This window comes from Hylaeus volcanicus, chromosome 5, assembly GCF_026283585.1.
Source record: "Hylaeus volcanicus isolate JK05 chromosome 5, UHH_iyHylVolc1.0_haploid, whole genome shotgun sequence".
NCBI classification, from domain to species: Eukaryota; Metazoa; Arthropoda; class Insecta; order Hymenoptera; family Colletidae; genus Hylaeus; species Hylaeus volcanicus.
The window spans coordinates 9,896,788-9,913,059 of record NC_071980.1 but is presented as its reverse complement, the minus strand read 5'-3'; the positions used below and the strand labels follow the sequence as shown (position 1 = coordinate 9,913,059).

The 16,272-nt window shown below is 38.7% G+C and overlaps 2 protein-coding genes across 4 annotated transcripts in view; one reads left to right on the top strand and one right to left on the bottom strand.

The window, feature by feature from the left end:
* Positions 1-213: 213 nt before the first annotated feature.
* On the top strand, positions 214-4,580 carry LOC128877575 (opsin, ultraviolet-sensitive). Its single transcript, XM_054124985.1, has 5 exons — positions 214-482; positions 1,823-2,038; positions 2,596-2,977; positions 3,891-4,075; positions 4,360-4,580. Exons 1-5 carry the CDS (start codon positions 259-261, stop codon positions 4,466-4,468), a joined length of 1,116 nt encoding a protein of 371 aa, XP_053980960.1. The 5' UTR covers positions 214-258; the 3' UTR covers positions 4,469-4,580.
* Positions 4,581-5,828: 1,248 nt separating this feature from the next.
* LOC128877564 (potassium voltage-gated channel protein Shab) overlaps positions 5,829-16,272 on the bottom strand; it is a 51,633-nt gene continuing 41,189 nt past the window's right edge. For all 3 annotated transcript variants that reach the window (XM_054124968.1, XM_054124969.1, XM_054124970.1), the window contains 3 exons: positions 15,890-16,100; positions 14,000-14,374; positions 5,829-10,893 (listed from right to left, as the gene is read on the bottom strand). In XM_054124968.1, the coding sequence (XP_053980943.1) occupies positions 10,652-10,893; positions 14,000-14,374; positions 15,890-16,100 (828 nt within the window). In that variant the 3' untranslated portion in view covers positions 5,829-10,651. The remainder of the gene's footprint in view (positions 10,894-13,999; positions 14,375-15,889; positions 16,101-16,272) is intronic.

Sequence of the window (16,272 nt, the reverse complement as noted above, 5' to 3'; positions counted from 1 at the left end):
CGAGTTTTGGAAACAAATCGGTTCCACCCTTGCTGGAAGCAGACCATCGACTGATGATCTGCGTGACCAACTCCTATGACTTTGACGCACATTCCTGCTGACCAAGAGCAACTAGAGGATGATCCCCTGGCTAATCCCCCGCGCGAAGCCAGCAAAGCTAACGGATTAGGGTTTCGCGATTCAAGGAGGTAGAACGGTATAAAATAGCTGGCTGATCGGCCGTATCAAGGAGAGGGGCTGGCAAACGGAGTGACCAACATGTCCAACGACAGTATTCGTTCGGAAGCAAGATATCTACCATCGGGACCACCGCGTTTGCTGGGATGGAACGTTCCACCCGAAGAGATTGTTCACATACCGGATCATTGGCTGGTCTATCCCGAGCCGAACCCCTCCCTTCATTATATGTTGATTCTCTTGTACTTTCTATACATGTTCCTTGCTATACCCGGAAATGGCTTAGTGATATGGATCTTTTGCGCGTAAGTCGTCATTATCGATAAAATCATCTCTATTCCATTTGCACTATTTAACATCTTGCAATCTTACCGTACGGAGACGAGAAGTTAGCTAGCGGGCCTGATTGGTAACAGTGTAATTTCGTAGATTGTAATATAGAATCCTATAGCATAGATTGTGATATAGAATTCAGTGGTATAATCGAGAAGAAGACTATACTGGTACCGATTAGACTAGCTAGCTCTTCATCTCTGCGTAGTAGCTTGGATTAAAATTAACCCTTTGCACTCGAGGCCTTTTTTTCTGGTATTTACCAGCAACTCGAGATGATTTCTTAGCATTCTATTGCCACGAATGCCAAGGTTATATTGACTTATATTAAGATCTCTAATTTGAGATTTGAGAATCAGATCACCTTTGCCTCAACGACAATCATTTTATTGGCACTTCGAGTTCCAAAGAAATTAAACCTAAAGAAAACCTAGTCGTGACTGAGAGTTCTCGAGTGCAAAGGGTTAAACTTGAACCAGTAATCACGATGGACGTTCTAATTTATTTTTTTTCTTGTGGAAAACGTGAAGTGGAATCGAAAGTGCACTACAGTGTTTCATGCGTAGCTAGAATTTTGGTGTTGTACAGAGATTTATTGTTATTCCATGTGATTGAGTTGGAAAGATAGGTGTGCGTAAAGAAAAAAGTGTGTCGCATAATCGTTTGTAAAAATGTGTAACGAATTCATTATTAGGAGGTGCTAAGTTATAATTAGGCTGCGGATCTTTATGCATTCGGATGCATTTATCTAAATAGGAATTTATATTATTCTGCAAATATTATAATATGAACATTACTTTCAATCTTTTTTATAATCTTGCATATTGTTTGCATTTTGTAGGTTCTTGCACATTCAAATTTCCTATAAATGCATAAAGATCCGTTATAAAGTCTAGTTAGAATTTATCCTTTGAAAAGTGTAATTTATCTATGTATTAGATTGGGCGTAGATATTAGGCCTAAGAAATTAATTCCGAGTCTTTGTATTCGATCATTCCGTCGGATAAACAACGATAAGTAAATTTATTAGCCAACGAACTTTCTAAACGAATATTCTAATGGCCATTAGGTTGAAACTTGGGTTATCTAACTGTATATAAATTCACCGTACAGATGGTTTCGTAGAGATTAAATCGAGGACTTGGAAGATCGACATTTCAATCTAACAAAATGACAAGTATTTCTACTTAAACTTGCAAATGATCGAATATAAAGAAGGCAGCTAATTCATTTCCACGCCTAACATTTTCAATACTTCTTCGACGATTAAAAGAATCTACTAATTTTATTCGTAATTTATTTTTGTCTAAAGCGCCAAATCACTAAGGACACCCTCGAATATGTTCGTCGTGAACCTCGCGGTTTGCGATTTCCTCATGATGATTAAGTCACCGATCTTTATATACAACGCCTTTAACCATGGTTTCGCTTTGGGCAACATTGGATGTCAAGTATTCGGCTTCATGGGCTCCCTGTCCGGCATCGGTGCCGCGATGACGAACGCAGCGATAGCATACGACAGATATAGGTACTCTTAATTCAATTATAAACGCTACAAGCTTAAGTAATTAATTGTTCGAGGCCTAAGAGTGCCTTGACACCTTTAAAAATAGGCTAGTTTGATTTTTGAATTTGCAAAGTTTTATACTTTTAAACTTGTAAGGTCTACAAGAGAAACTATTACTTTGAAAAACTACAAAAAAAAAAAAAAAAAAAAAAATTTGAGAGTTTTAGATTAGAACACCTTAAGAAGAGAGTTCGTTCGAAATCAGAATCCAACCTCAGTTAACACTTTGCACTCGAGGGCTTTTTTTCTGGTATCTGGCAGCAACTCGAGATGTTTCTTAGCATTTTATTGCCATGAATTCTAAGCTATCTATTCTAGATCTATCTAGATTCTATTCTAGAAATCTATTCTAGATTTGAGAATAAGGTCACCTTTACCTCACCAATGAGGTTTATTGACACTTTGAGCTCCAAAGAAATTAAACCTAAAGAAACATTAGGTATTGTAATTTTGCTGCGTGAAATGGTGACTGAGTCACCTCTCGAGTGCAAAGAGTTAACATTAAATTTGTATTCCAGTACAATAGCAAGACCTCTCGACGGTAAGCTGTCCCGTGGACAAGTGCTCTTGTTCATTCTGTGCATCTGGACCTACACCGTACCTTGGGGTCTGATGCCCTTAATGGACGTATGGGGACGTTTCGTGCCCGAGGGTTTCCTAACCAGCTGTTCCTTCGACTACCTGACCGACTCGAACGACATACGAACATTCGTCGCCACCATATTCACGTTCTCCTACGCCATACCGATGATGCTTATTATCTACTACTACAGCCAAATCGTTAGTCACGTCGTCAACCACGAGAAAGCGCTACGCGAACAGGCCAAGAAGATGAACGTTGACAGCTTACGGAGTAATGCGGGCTCGAACACTCAAAGCGCCGAGATTCGTATAGCCAAGGTACTCGACACGGTATAATAATTATCGGATTCTTCGTTAATACTATAACTGAGGCTAATGGTTGTAAGGCTCTTGGATAAGCTAGTTTCACTAATTTAGACATTTTGTTAGGATTGGAGCTTCTTGAGGGGTCAAAGACTATACTGATGTATCAGTGAAGACTCTGATTCAGAATTAACTCGGATGCTTTGTTAGGATTGCAGCTAGCTTCTTCAGGGGTCAAAGATTATACCGATGTATCAGTGGAGACTCTAATTCAGAATTAATTCGGATACTTTATCAGCATTGCAGCTAGCTTCTCAGGGTTCGAAGTAAGCTAATGTTGGCTTACGCAGCTTGGATCACTTTAAGGTACCTTCTTCAGTCAATTGTGACAACTTCTATTAGCCCTTTGTACTTGAGACCTTTTTTTCTGGTATCTATCAGCAACTAGAGATGTTTCTTAGCATCCTATTGCCATGAATTCTAAGCTATCTAGATTTGAGAATAAGGCAATCATTTTATTGACACTTTGAGCTCCGAAGAAATTAAACCTAAAGAAACATTAGGTATTGTAGATTTGCTGCGTGGAACCTAATCTCTCGACTGCAAAGGGTTAGTAGTCAATGAGCAGGTACCTTAAAATGACTCGAGCTACGCATGCGACTACCTAACCCAGGCATATCCATACATATAGCATGGCCTAACCAAGCTAACCTCTAATTCATAACTAACATGACCTAATCCATGCCTAACTTCATCCAAATCCAGACCTGTCTACCAGGCGATGTCACCTATGTACTTGCCTCGGTGTCTAAAAAAAACCGAGGGATGACTTTATTTGTAGAAATGATTGTTAAAAATTAGATTAAATAATTTCGGACCAAGTATCGTGATCTAAACGTTACCAATTTATACGTGTTTTTGTTCCAAGGCTGCCATCACAATCTGCTTCCTGTTTGTCCTCTCGTGGACCCCGTACGGTGTGATGGCAATGATCGGTGCATTTGGTGATAAATCGCTCTTAACACCCGGTGTCACGATGATACCAGCCATCACGTGTAAAGCCGTTGCTTGTTTGGACCCGTACGTGTACGCGATAAGTCATCCGCGATACAGGTAAACTTTCGTAACAAAATTACAATAATATTATTAAATAGCCCTAAAAACATCGTGTTCGCGATATTGCATATTTGCATAACGATATTTGCGTGCATCTTTAAAATGAATTCATTGTAGAATAATAATTGTCACGCTTCGAATAATTAGTGAAACGAAATTTTAAATACGTCGATTATTATTCGACAATGATTCATATCGATTAGAGTCTAGGTTCGAAAATCGATCGATCGGTATTTCGTAATGTTGATATTATAATAGCATTAAAATATTTTCTGCGACAGGTTGGAGCTACAGAAACGATTACCATGGTTGGAATTACAGGAGAAACCAATAGCGGACTCGCAAAGTACCACGACTGAAGCAGTAAACGCTCCACCGGCTTCGAGTTAGACTCTAATTCAAATTGTTCACTTTTTTTTGTTTGTTTTTTTTTTGACAACAAACACTGTTAAAGATACACGATCCTTGTATAGCAACTGCAATAAAGCAATTTCCTGACATACGCGTTGCCCCTCGATTTTACCTAACGTTTATACGACGTTCCGTGTACGTTATTTCTTTGTAAATTGCAATGTAATTTGGGAACTATCGGTGTACACACTTGCTTCTCGTATTGGAGACAATTATTATAACAAATACAGTTTGAAATAATCATAGCTTGTTTCTTTGGACTGCCCCCGATATACAAAAATTGATAACTAATCTGTAGGGTTGTGTGAGTAATGAATTGTACTGATCGAAAATTAGCGTTTCTATTCTATATACTGTTTCTATACATCTATTTCTATTCTATTCTATATGTATACTGAATTATCTGCTATTGAATTCAATTTATTTCAGTTCATTCTTTCTTAATAAAGAAACACCTGTTCTAGTTATAATGCAAATTGTTATACTCAAACAAGTACGGAGCAAAAACAAGAATGGATATGTGCAGTAGTTTGCTCGGAAGGGATGCCTTTTTAAATTATAATAATAAAAAATGTATTAATAAAAGAAATCGATTTGGATGTTTCGAAATCTCAAAAAGAGGTCCCTTTAATTTATAATAAATAATCATAGAGAAATCGTAACGCAAATAAAAGAAAGATGCCTTCAATTTATAACGAGAATAATAATAAAAATCGAAAAGGATTCCTTTGATTTATAATACAAATCATAAACAAAAATAAAGAAAGAAATAGAAGTGATAGTGCGAAAGTACTTACTACGACCACTTATTGCCAATATCCATCCAGAGAACCCCATGATTTTATTAAATTTCGTTTCTATCAGACAAATAAACAAAGCACCACTACATCCTCTCACGCCAAAGATACCCCGCTCACTGATGGCAATGGCGGAATGGCCCCACCATGGCCACCATCCCCTCCCCAACAGAGATGCCAGATTCGGTCCGCAAATGTTTCTATCCCCACCACTTACGCACACAAACCTACGACAGCGTGTACGTGAATCGGACAGCTTCGGGACCAGAGATGGGCATTATCTAAATAAAAAAAAAAATTATATAAATAGAAATTCGAATAAAGATACTTTCGGATAAGAAACTATATTCGATAACTTATATTATATTAAGTTATCTAAAGTAAAATTGAGCGCTAGTCATGCGTTGTTCCATTACACGAAAGTTCCCCTATTATTAACACCTCTGTCCTTCAAAATTAGTTTACACAACAAACGTTCCACAGCGTTACGTAACGAATACTACATGGGAGGGAATATTTCTTGGCAATAAAAGATACCCTCATAAGGAACAAAAACTGGCAAATTACAACTTTATTCGCTTACGCATGCTACCTTGTCTTATAGCTACGATTCTAGGCCTTAGAAATTCGAAAATAAAATTGTACATACGCGAGAGATCGATTCGACTAAATCTGATTAAGCGCTTGATTATTCGATATCGTGACAAAGAATCTTTTCTAACGACTGGCGTTTGGTTATCGAGAAATTTATTGGGTGTGTCGAACAATCGCGTCTGTTCATTTCGGATAGTTTCAATTTCGAAGGCGTAGACGATAAAAATCATTGTCCAAAGGGCGCGTGTGTTCCTTCGTGAAACGCAAAGATGCGAAGGAACGGCGAATTTAATGACGTTCGAATTTTTTTATGGCTCTTCTCGACGTTTGATTAAAAACAATGAATTAGATAAAAAGATGATTTCGTGCGCTTTATTTGTAAGTGTTCTTTTTGTCGGTTAATTGTCGTTTACGCAATCCTTAAATACATTGCAAATACATACAACAAAATTCCTGCAAAATTTGACCTCTCGATTGTAACGTTAACACGTTCCCCAAATTATCGAAAATTTTTAATGGAAAATACATGAAATTTGATCAATCAGTTACGTCTATCTTATCTTATGTATTTGCAAGGTATTTAGGGGTTGCGTGACACAAATTTCAGAAATCATTGAAATAAGGACCACCCTAATACATATATGTATATATGTATGTCTTTTCTTCATCGTGCCTTTCTGACGAGACGATCCGTCCAACCGTTCAAGTTTCTTCATCGCTATACCCTTACAATCTCACTGGCTCGTTCGATGCCACACGTAAATCTACGTCGCGGGCCCTCTTGTTTGTACTATATCACTGCTAAGTGTGCGCTAATTATACAATTACGATAATAAATAATAAATCACGCTCTGTACACTTCTTTTTTCTTTTTCTTTTTTTCTTTTTTGTTTTTCTTCTTCTAGGAACTTTCTACTTCCAGCTATGTTAATTCACAGAAGACATTGATTTACTCCAGAAACTCCAAGCGATTACGAGGTATCGAGATCCAACTTTGAATAACAGGTACGTGGAAATGATAAAACGCTTAGAGAAGTGAGAAGTCGAGTGTCGTGCACGATTACATACGCGTGTTTCTCGCGTTTAATAAATATAATACGTTAACAATATGAAACAATCAATGTGTCTCACGTGTTCGGGGACCATTCTGAATATTTCAACGACGAAACGATAGGACGATAGGTAGCTTGTCTAGCATTTTTGTACGCATCGAAGATGTACACGAGACTAAATATACATTTGCGATATATATGTACAGTTTCCACTTTCTCTTTAAACGAAGAGAGCAATCTTTCTCAAACTGTGAGCGTGCGAAGAACGATATTGAATTGTTAACAGTAGTGGAAACATTGTAAAAAGAAGCTGGAAAGTAAAAAGTTTGAGCAACAACATTGTCTTGTACTTATAGCGTATTTATCACTTTTATATCTGCTGTACTTAAAGAGTAAGAAAAGACTTTCTCCTTGAAAGACAAGTTATACAGACATTAATATACTATTAATTAAAAATAGTAAAATTATTATCAAACTCTATCGCGTTACGTGCTTCGAGTAACCTTTATACATTGCTTCAGTCTGTATGGCAAGTTTGAATTAAAAAATACGAATCCGTTTAAATTAAACGGACAAAATCTAATGTTTAAATCGTGAATGCGTTCGATTAAAAACAGTTGTATAGTATATCCAAAATTATTGTAAGTTCAAAGCTCGAATAAAATAATCGAAGTAAACAACACCGAGTAAAAAGTACATCCGTTTGAAAGGACGTTATCAATGTTCAGAATGGCCCTCCCCTCTCCATTCGTATACACGTCGAAAACAATTATAAATATATTAAAAAATACTCGAGTCGTGAACATTAGACCACCAGCATAACAATGATCCCCGAGTGGACGCGTCCACGGGGGAATATTAACCATTTTTTTCTTCTTCTTCGTTTTTCATTAACGTGCAACTGTACAGTTATTCGTTTTTCCTACATTTACGATAACAATGAATAGAAATGCCATTAGAGATATGTATTTTACCGATGATTCGTCTAAAAAGAAACGTAGGAGAGAACGTCTGTGTCGCGTGCGATCAAGTTACAGCGAGGACTCGAGATAGAGTCGGACAGTTCGTTTCTCCTCGAGGAAAAGTTAAACGTTCGTCAAGGAAGAAGGAGAAGAAAAGGACAAAAAAGAAGAGGAAATAAAAGGAAAACAACGATCACCATTCGGAGCAAAAAAGGAGCGACCGAATTTTTGAGCACGCAATTGTAAAATCATACTACGTCGTAAGTATGCGTATTAAAATCTCCCAATAAACTCTTTCTTTCGGCGAAGACAATTCGAATAATACGCGTGGTGCGCCCACCGTTGTCGGGACACCCTGCATATTAATCGTTGACACTTTGCAACGTGTTAATAAAACAGCGGCTCGAACATACATTGGAAGAAACGATATCCGTTGCCGCGGCTAGAAATCGGTACCTGGATGTAAACATAGACGACATTTGCGCTCTACTACTCTCTACGTGAGCATGTGTAACGCGTCCTCACTTTTTAATTCGACATCTACGACATGCGCGAAGAACACTTCGTTAACTCTTAATATCGTGTATATTTATTACGAACGACCGAATTTAACCGAATGGTCGTGGGCACGTAAGCGGTTCTGGTTCTTCCGACGACTGTTCCACTGCGACGTTTCGGTTGCGAAGTACGATTAGGCGTGGAGAAACGTGATTAGAATACGTACACGATGCGTAACGAATCGTACTGGTTCGATTAGTTTTATTCGACTAATGAGAGGCAGGATAAATTGTTACTCAAATAAAAAGATAGTCGAATAACGAATGAAAGATACTAGAGTTGTTCACGTTTCTTCAGGCCACGTATGTTCGTCGATCGCGACGAATCTGATCCTGCCTGGACCTATCTAATGCCTTCTATTACAACGATATCGTCTAATTGTACGTAAGACACTCAGCAGATAAAACGAACACTCGTGTCGCATCGAGGGACGTCCGATGCGAAGTTTTTAGAGCGATTAGTTTCCCGCGGAACGACGACGATCCCTCGATTACTTACAGACTGATCGCGTGATTGCATTTGCTATGCCATTTAATGCACACGCAAAGCTTATTCTAGATCAATGAGGTTTAGGCGATGGGAGGGAAGGGGAAGGAAGTGTAACAGGGCCGTGGGACTAGATTAAAGTTTTACCTTGCGAAACGTTTCACTTTCTCTCTCTCTCTCTCTCTCTCTCTCTCTCTCTCTCTCTCTCTCTCTCGCTCTCTCTCTCTCTGAGCGAACGATGAGTAAAAGCACGTATTGCCTAAAGATTTATTTGCTCCTATTATTATTATTATTATCCTTAACGTTACCGTTTGTATTGTTCGTGTCGCTTGTTCTTCGATCGCGTTACTCGTCACTTCCGTTAACCGATCGTCGTTCATCCGAATAGTATTCGATACTATTCGATATCGTTCTACTTCGATTTGTTCCTCTTCAACGCTAATTTTAACGAGTAATTTATACTTTCTAATTTGTATATCGCGCTTCGGAATCACGGCGGCATCTTCTTGAAAATATGTTATTTCTTCGCGTTTATATATTCTTACACGGATTAGTCTCTAATTATTCGAACTCCTCGCGGTCGTATCTCCGTAGTGACGGTAGCCGTGCCAGAATTATTTCTGGCCAAGCTGGAAGATATGTCGACGTTCCCTATCGCGCACGTGGATGGACGTCGTGGGAAGGATTTTCAGCACGGATATCGAATACTATATCTAGATCGCTGGAGCATCGGTACATGGCCGCGAAACTGATCCTTGGACGCGTGTTTTATGCTTTTACGATATATTCCATATTCTTTTTAGGTATATTGGACAGTTTTCAAACGAACGTCCTGTTCCTTGAATTCGACCCGCAGTTATCCGTATTATGTATAATAGATATCCGTGACTTGACCACTCAACCGTAGTGATGTAATTTCTTATAAATGAATCTTGAAAAGAATTAAAACCCGAACGCAAACAAAGTATGAAAGGTTAGAGAACCTGTTTGACGCGTGCGCGAGAAAATTCTATAGAATTTATATATAATATATATAATATAATATAACTAATAACTATAGTTAGCGACCCAGGTATAGCGTAGATATCCGTGATTTTCGATGAGTGGATCCTGCAATCCTCGTTCTCAAAAGGTCGTGTATGTCTTTGGAACGTTTCTCCCATGAAAGATAACGCTCGCGTAAAGAATATATCCCAGGTTTCGACCGCAGAGTTAATTCGTTCAACGTATCGTCGTTCTTCTTAAAAATTATACGCGTTTCTTGTTCGTTTGTTCTTTATCGTTTTGCGGTATTTACACGAGAGGCGATAACATTGCTAGCGTCATTGCTGCATCCTATCAGAGATTCTCACGCATCCGAACAGAGATCCACGGCCCTGCGAAGACGTGCAGAGATCAGGACCGTTTTAACATCGTCGCGATAGTCCTTGTTAAATTTACATCGTTTAGATATCGAAGATCGAAACGAAAAAGATTCGAGGGATCCAAATAAACGTGGGTATAGTAGTCTGGGTGCGGATGAGAAATTTTAGCGACTGCTACCGCCGCGAACTCGTTCAACGTTGCAGCGCGGTCGTACGTTAAAACGACACTGGCGAAGACTAATGGTGTTTCGAAACGAGAAACGTTATTCATACGGTGATCGCGAATCGATGCAATTGTGTATCTACGTATGCGGCACAGAGAGTGGATGCTAGACGGGGATGGGTTACGCTACGACGAGAAACGATGTTCCTGAGGAAGACAATTCGCGTCTGTGCCTTTGTAACCGTGACTGTTCGTCTTTGACTTTCGTTTCTCCTCGATGGCCGATTTTTTCACTTTGTACGGCCGTAACGAGCATATCAGCATCGTTTGGCTGTCCTTTGACGATCCCTCCATCTTCGACTTCGACCTCTTCCGTTCTTCTTTGTTTTTGTTCTCTGGCGTTGTCTCGTCCTGCGTGTGGCTCTCTTCTAGAAAGTTATCGATAAATGTACAATTGTCTCGTTTGAGGGAAAACAAGGGAGAAATTGACAATTTTCGAGAATCGTATTTTCTGAATAACATCGAAACGGTTACTTAAATTACAGTTCGGTACGAGGAAGTTTTCTAACTGTTGGAAAATTTCTACCAAGTTAAAATGTTATCTTTAAACTGTCGAAGATTATACATGTTAACCCTTTGCTCTTTTCTATCTTCGGGTCTCCAGTTGCAGCAACCTTCACGTGGTGAGACCTGGTAATCAGTATTATTCGGCTCGCATATGGACGCTGCTCGATATTTCAAACTGCACGGTAAAATGGAGATACCAACTGCCCCGTACAAACTACAATTTATTCCGTATGAAACCAGCAGAAAAATTACGCGAAAGTCGTCTAAACGTTATACAAAATGCGATGGAACTCCCTATCTCGCGATCAGTCGTAAACATTGTATTACTCTTACCTGTAAAACATCAGTCTAACCTCAGCGTCCTGCATGAAACTTTCTATAGTTTCTTCTTAACCTGTTAACCCATTTGCACTTTCCAAAAATACTTCAACTTCCTAAGGATTTAACGAAAGTGCAGGACCTTCTATTATAATATTAATGTAACTGTTAATAATTAATGTAACTATTGTCCGAAATTAATTTTTAGTTATTTCAGCTAACAGATATAACGATATAGAACAATTTCTCGCGATTACTCTGTGTTCGATGAATACTCATTCTGAACCGTGATTCTTATTAATATTTAATCGAAGACTAAATGTTACTATATGCATTGTAAATATTCAATTAATTCGGAGATGTACATGTTTAATGCATTTTAAAGTTTCAGATTATTATACCAATGTTTTTCGAGAAAGTAATACTTCCGCACATGAAAAGTTGAGAATAAAATTTAAATAAGTAATCGTGAGAAATTTGTCAATATTTTGATATCTGTTGATTAGACCAACTAAATAGTAATTTCTGACAATAGTTAAATTAATTATTAACAATACTTATTATTTAAACAATGATGGGGAATATGATTATGCTGTGGTATTAATGTTTCGTAAATTCTTTTGTGGATGGATTCAACGAGCCTTCGAATCGACATGTCACATGTCTCGCGGTTGTTGTTCGTCCTTCCCCTTCTCTACTTCGATAGCGAGCCGCGACCCTTGACACAGGTATACGAGGGGTGCGGTCTCATTCTTCGACGATCCTTCGGTCGGTATGGATCTCGCAATCGCGCGTCCGCGTCTCGTGTCCCTCCTACCTTTGTTTGTGTAGTTTCCCGTAGTTATCGTCGCTTGATATTGGTTGTGGGTATCTTAGTTTGGTTTGGGTAGTTTTAAGGCATGTATCTGGCTAGTTTTAAGGCATGGATGTACGAGAGTTTGTCCTCTGCCAAAGAATTATTAATCAACTTGTTTTGTTTGTTCGTAAGTCCATACTGGGCTCGTAACATCGTGCTCCATTTCGATCACTATTGCTTCATGTGGTAAGTGTAGTGATCAACTGTGTAACTGGACAGAAAGGCCGGTTGCCGTCCTCCTGGTGGATCTGTATTCGAGAGGAAGACAATCGGCTCCTCCGGATTGGTTCTCTACTTCCTGCATCACGTTTAGTGTAGTCCAAGGCTCTCGGCGTAGCGCAGTAAGTCCAAAGCGCAGTAAGACGGATACAAGTCGTGTCCTGTAGTGGCTCCCAACGGGATGCAGGGTGTGGAGGACTGGTTCGGAGGCGTCGGTCGTCTTCCTCTCGAGTCCAGATCCAACAGGAGGAAATGGGACTGACTCAGTAAGTCCAGTTTCATGGTCGCGTCGTGTCGCGATTTCCATTTAGCTTCCATTTAGTTCAAATAATTGTTTGGCAGAGTCAGACTTAGACTTTGGAAATTAAAGGGACTTTGTTTTCTTTGATTGCCACGGTTTCGTACTTAGTATTAAGCTCGTCGACTCTATGTAGGGTATGCATCTATGTATGTATACTCTATGTAGAGGGAGATCGAAGGAACTTTGATTCCTTCTATCTCCGGGTCTCCACTCGCAGCAACCTCCACGTGGTGAGACCTGGTAATCGGTATTATTCGTGACGAACAATCCTTCGTCGCGAATAATATCGAGAGCTAATGGCTGCCAAATTATAATAAGATCTTTGGATATAAAAAGTGTAAAGTGCAACAGTCTACAGTGGAAAAGCGGAAAGTGGAGAAGTGTAAGGTGCAAAAGTGTACTGTGGAAAAGCGGAAAGTGCAAAAGCGTACAGTGGAAAAGCGGAAAATGGAAAAGTGTAAGGTGCAAAAATGTACAGTGGAAAAGCGGAAAGTGGAAAAGCGGAAAGTGGAAAAGCGGAAAGTGGAAAAGTGTACAGTGGAAAAGTGTAAGGTGCAAAAGTGTACAGTGCAAAAGTGTACAGTGGAAAAGCGGAAAGTGGAAAAGTGTAAGGTGCAAAAGTGTACAGTGGAAAAGCGGAAAGTGAAAAAGTGTACAATGGAAAAGTGGAAAGTGGAAAAGTGGAAAGTGGAAAAGTGTAAGGTGCAAAAGTGTACAGTGCAAAAGTGTACAGTGCAAAAGTGTACAGTGGAATAGCGGAAAGTGGAAAAGTGTACAGTGGAAAAGCGGAAAGTGGAAAAGCGGAAAGTGGAAAAGCGGAAAGTGGAAAAGTGAAAAATGGAAAAGTGTAAGGTGCAAAAGTGTAGTGTAAAGTGATAAGTGAAATTAGATTTAGATTACCAGGTACAACATCAAGGAGCCGTAGCTGTTATTAGTTAGTTAGATTTTCAATTTCTCCAACTCTTGCGTGTCCTCGAAGTCTGTAAATTTGTTTAGGTTTAATTTCTTTGGAGCTCGAAGTGTCAATAAAATGATTGTCGGTGAGGTGAAGGTGACCTTATTCTCAAATCTAGATGGCTTAGAATTCATGGTAATAGAATGCTAAGAAACATCTCCATCTCCATCTAGATACCAGAAAAAAAGGCTTCAAGTGCAAAGGGTTAAATGTAAAAGCCTAGAAATAATTTCTACACGACTTACATTCGCTAAATTTCTCCTTTGTTTTCCCTAAAACGAAGAGCAAAGAAAGAAGGAAGAAAGAGAAACCAGTCACCTTCGAGCACGTTGTCGAATATCGACCTGCTCATCTTGGAGAGGCTGTTCTTTTCCTCGGTCTGATCCACCTCGTCCTCCCTCTCGACGTTATTGTTCGTACGGAAGATCGACTCGAGGACCTGTCTAGAGAGCAACGGCGAAACCGGCTGCTTCATGCTGCACGTGCTCGTCTCGTTATCGCACATGCTTATCGTGGATGCGTTGTCGGTGATCAGCTTCTCCGTGTCCGAATCGCCCGCGTTGCTGTAATAATTATTGCTGCTCTCCGATTTCTTCAGTATCGACTTCGAGACACGGTGTCTGTCTATGAAAGGCACACCCTCGCTGTCTATGGAATCGGCGGACAGGGAAAGCTTGCTCTCCGTGCTCGTTCCTGAAATTTCCCTTCGGTCATGTATATGCATGTACAGCACCATGGTTGCGAGTAAAATTAATTACTTTTAAAATTAATTTCCGTCTTTAATTGACAATTAATTACAAACAATGTAATTAAAAATTATTTAATTAAAATTGAATTAAGCAGAATTAATCGAAAGTCGTTTAATTGACAATTGATACGAGGAAATTTAATCGAAGATATTTAATTGACGATTACTTTAAGCAGAATTAATTCATGATTAGCATCTAAGAACCTTATATGTATTACTTATACAATTAGTTAAATTTTATATAAATGTCTTTTAACATTAAAGATATAAACAAATCGTCAATTAAATAGCTTGAATTAATTCTGCTTAAAGCAATCGTCAATTAAATGCCTTTGAATGAATTCTGCTTAAATCAATCGTCAATTAAATGGCTTTGAATTAGATCTGCTTAAATTAATCGGCAATTAAATATCTTCGATTAAATTTGCTCATATCAATCGTAAATAAAATATCTTCGATTAAATTCGCTCATATCAATCGTCAATTAAACGACTTTCGATTAACTCTGCTTATGTTAGTTTAATTTTAATTAAATAATTTTTAAATACATTTATTCAAAATATTTATTAATTAACTTGATTGAATTACATTTGTTTAAATCGATTATTTAATAAAAAAAATTGTAATTGATTATTATTCAAACCCTGTACAGCAGTGATAGACGAAACCCTATGCTTCGAATAAATCTGAAGTTTGACGATACGTTATTCTCGTTTCTTCTTTTGAACATTCTCCAAAGAGAGGAACACATTTTCGAAGCTTAAGGTTTTGCCCATCTCTGGTATACAGGGTGTCCCAGCCTAAGTGATACAGACCTCTAGCTCCAAAACTATCGGCCGAATGCAAAATTTCAAATATGGAAATTGCATGATAAAATTGCAACGGTATAAAAGAAAAATATATAGTTCCATTTGAAAAAACGAAACTTGACCATCATATCTCGTTAAATAACAAAATTAACAAAAATACCTTCTCGCTGAAACATGATCCTCAATTTACCATGCAATTTCCATATTTGAAATTTTGCATTCGACCGATAATTTTGGAGTTAGAGCTCTGTATCACTTAGACTGGGACACCCTGTATATATTCAAATGTGCCTTTGAATTTTTCTTAACACTTTATCTACCGGGCTATTTAGAAACAGACTTTAATTCAAAAAAGAATTTGCTACAGTATCATACACCAATCTAGGCTGACAATAATTCCTCTATACTGTTACCGGGTACATTGAAAGCCAAGTCTGTTTCCAAACATTGAACATTGTAAGTAGACAACCATCAACACAGTGAATAAATTCGAATAGCTAAATACTGCGATTAAAAAGCCTAAAAATAGGCACCCGGTAAATAAAGTGTAAAAAATTGCCACGAACTTTCTGGACGACCCAATACAAGTGATTTTCAAAAGGGTAAAGAATGTGCGCTGTTTTCATCGTTGTCGATGGTTCTGTTGCGTACCTGTATAGTGCCTGGGCCCACAACTGGACCCAAACAGATGATGATTGAGAATTCTGGTGGCCGACGCTAGGCTGCTATTGGTCGTCGCGAATGGTCTGCCCCCGCGGAGTCCACTGTAGTAATTATTGTTCTCCGTGGTGTCCTCTTTCGTGACACCACGACCCCCCAGGCACTCCTGGTCGCTGATAAATTGCGTGCGTAGTCTCACGCTCTGCAATCACCCACGTTGGATAACCAATCACGCAACGTTACAACAAACAATAGTACTTTTTAACACACACACACACGCAAACGGATTATGTACACATCGCCGTTATAGGGTAACATATTACATTTTAATATACACATTAACCATAAAAAAATCATGGAAATTGCCACGAGAC

Bases quoted from the DNA above. Each gene is read 5' to 3' on its own strand.
- LOC128877575 (XM_054124985.1), top strand. From the start codon at position 259: ATGTCCAACGACAGTATTCGTTCGGAAGCAAGATATCTACCATCGGGA. The intron at 2,978-3,890 runs GTACTCGACACG...TTTTGTTCCAAG, and splicing joins CCGAGATTCGTATAGCCAAG to GCTGCCATCACAATCTGCTT. The intron at 4,076-4,359 runs GTAAACTTTCGT...TTTCTGCGACAG, and splicing joins ATAAGTCATCCGCGATACAG to GTTGGAGCTACAGAAACGAT.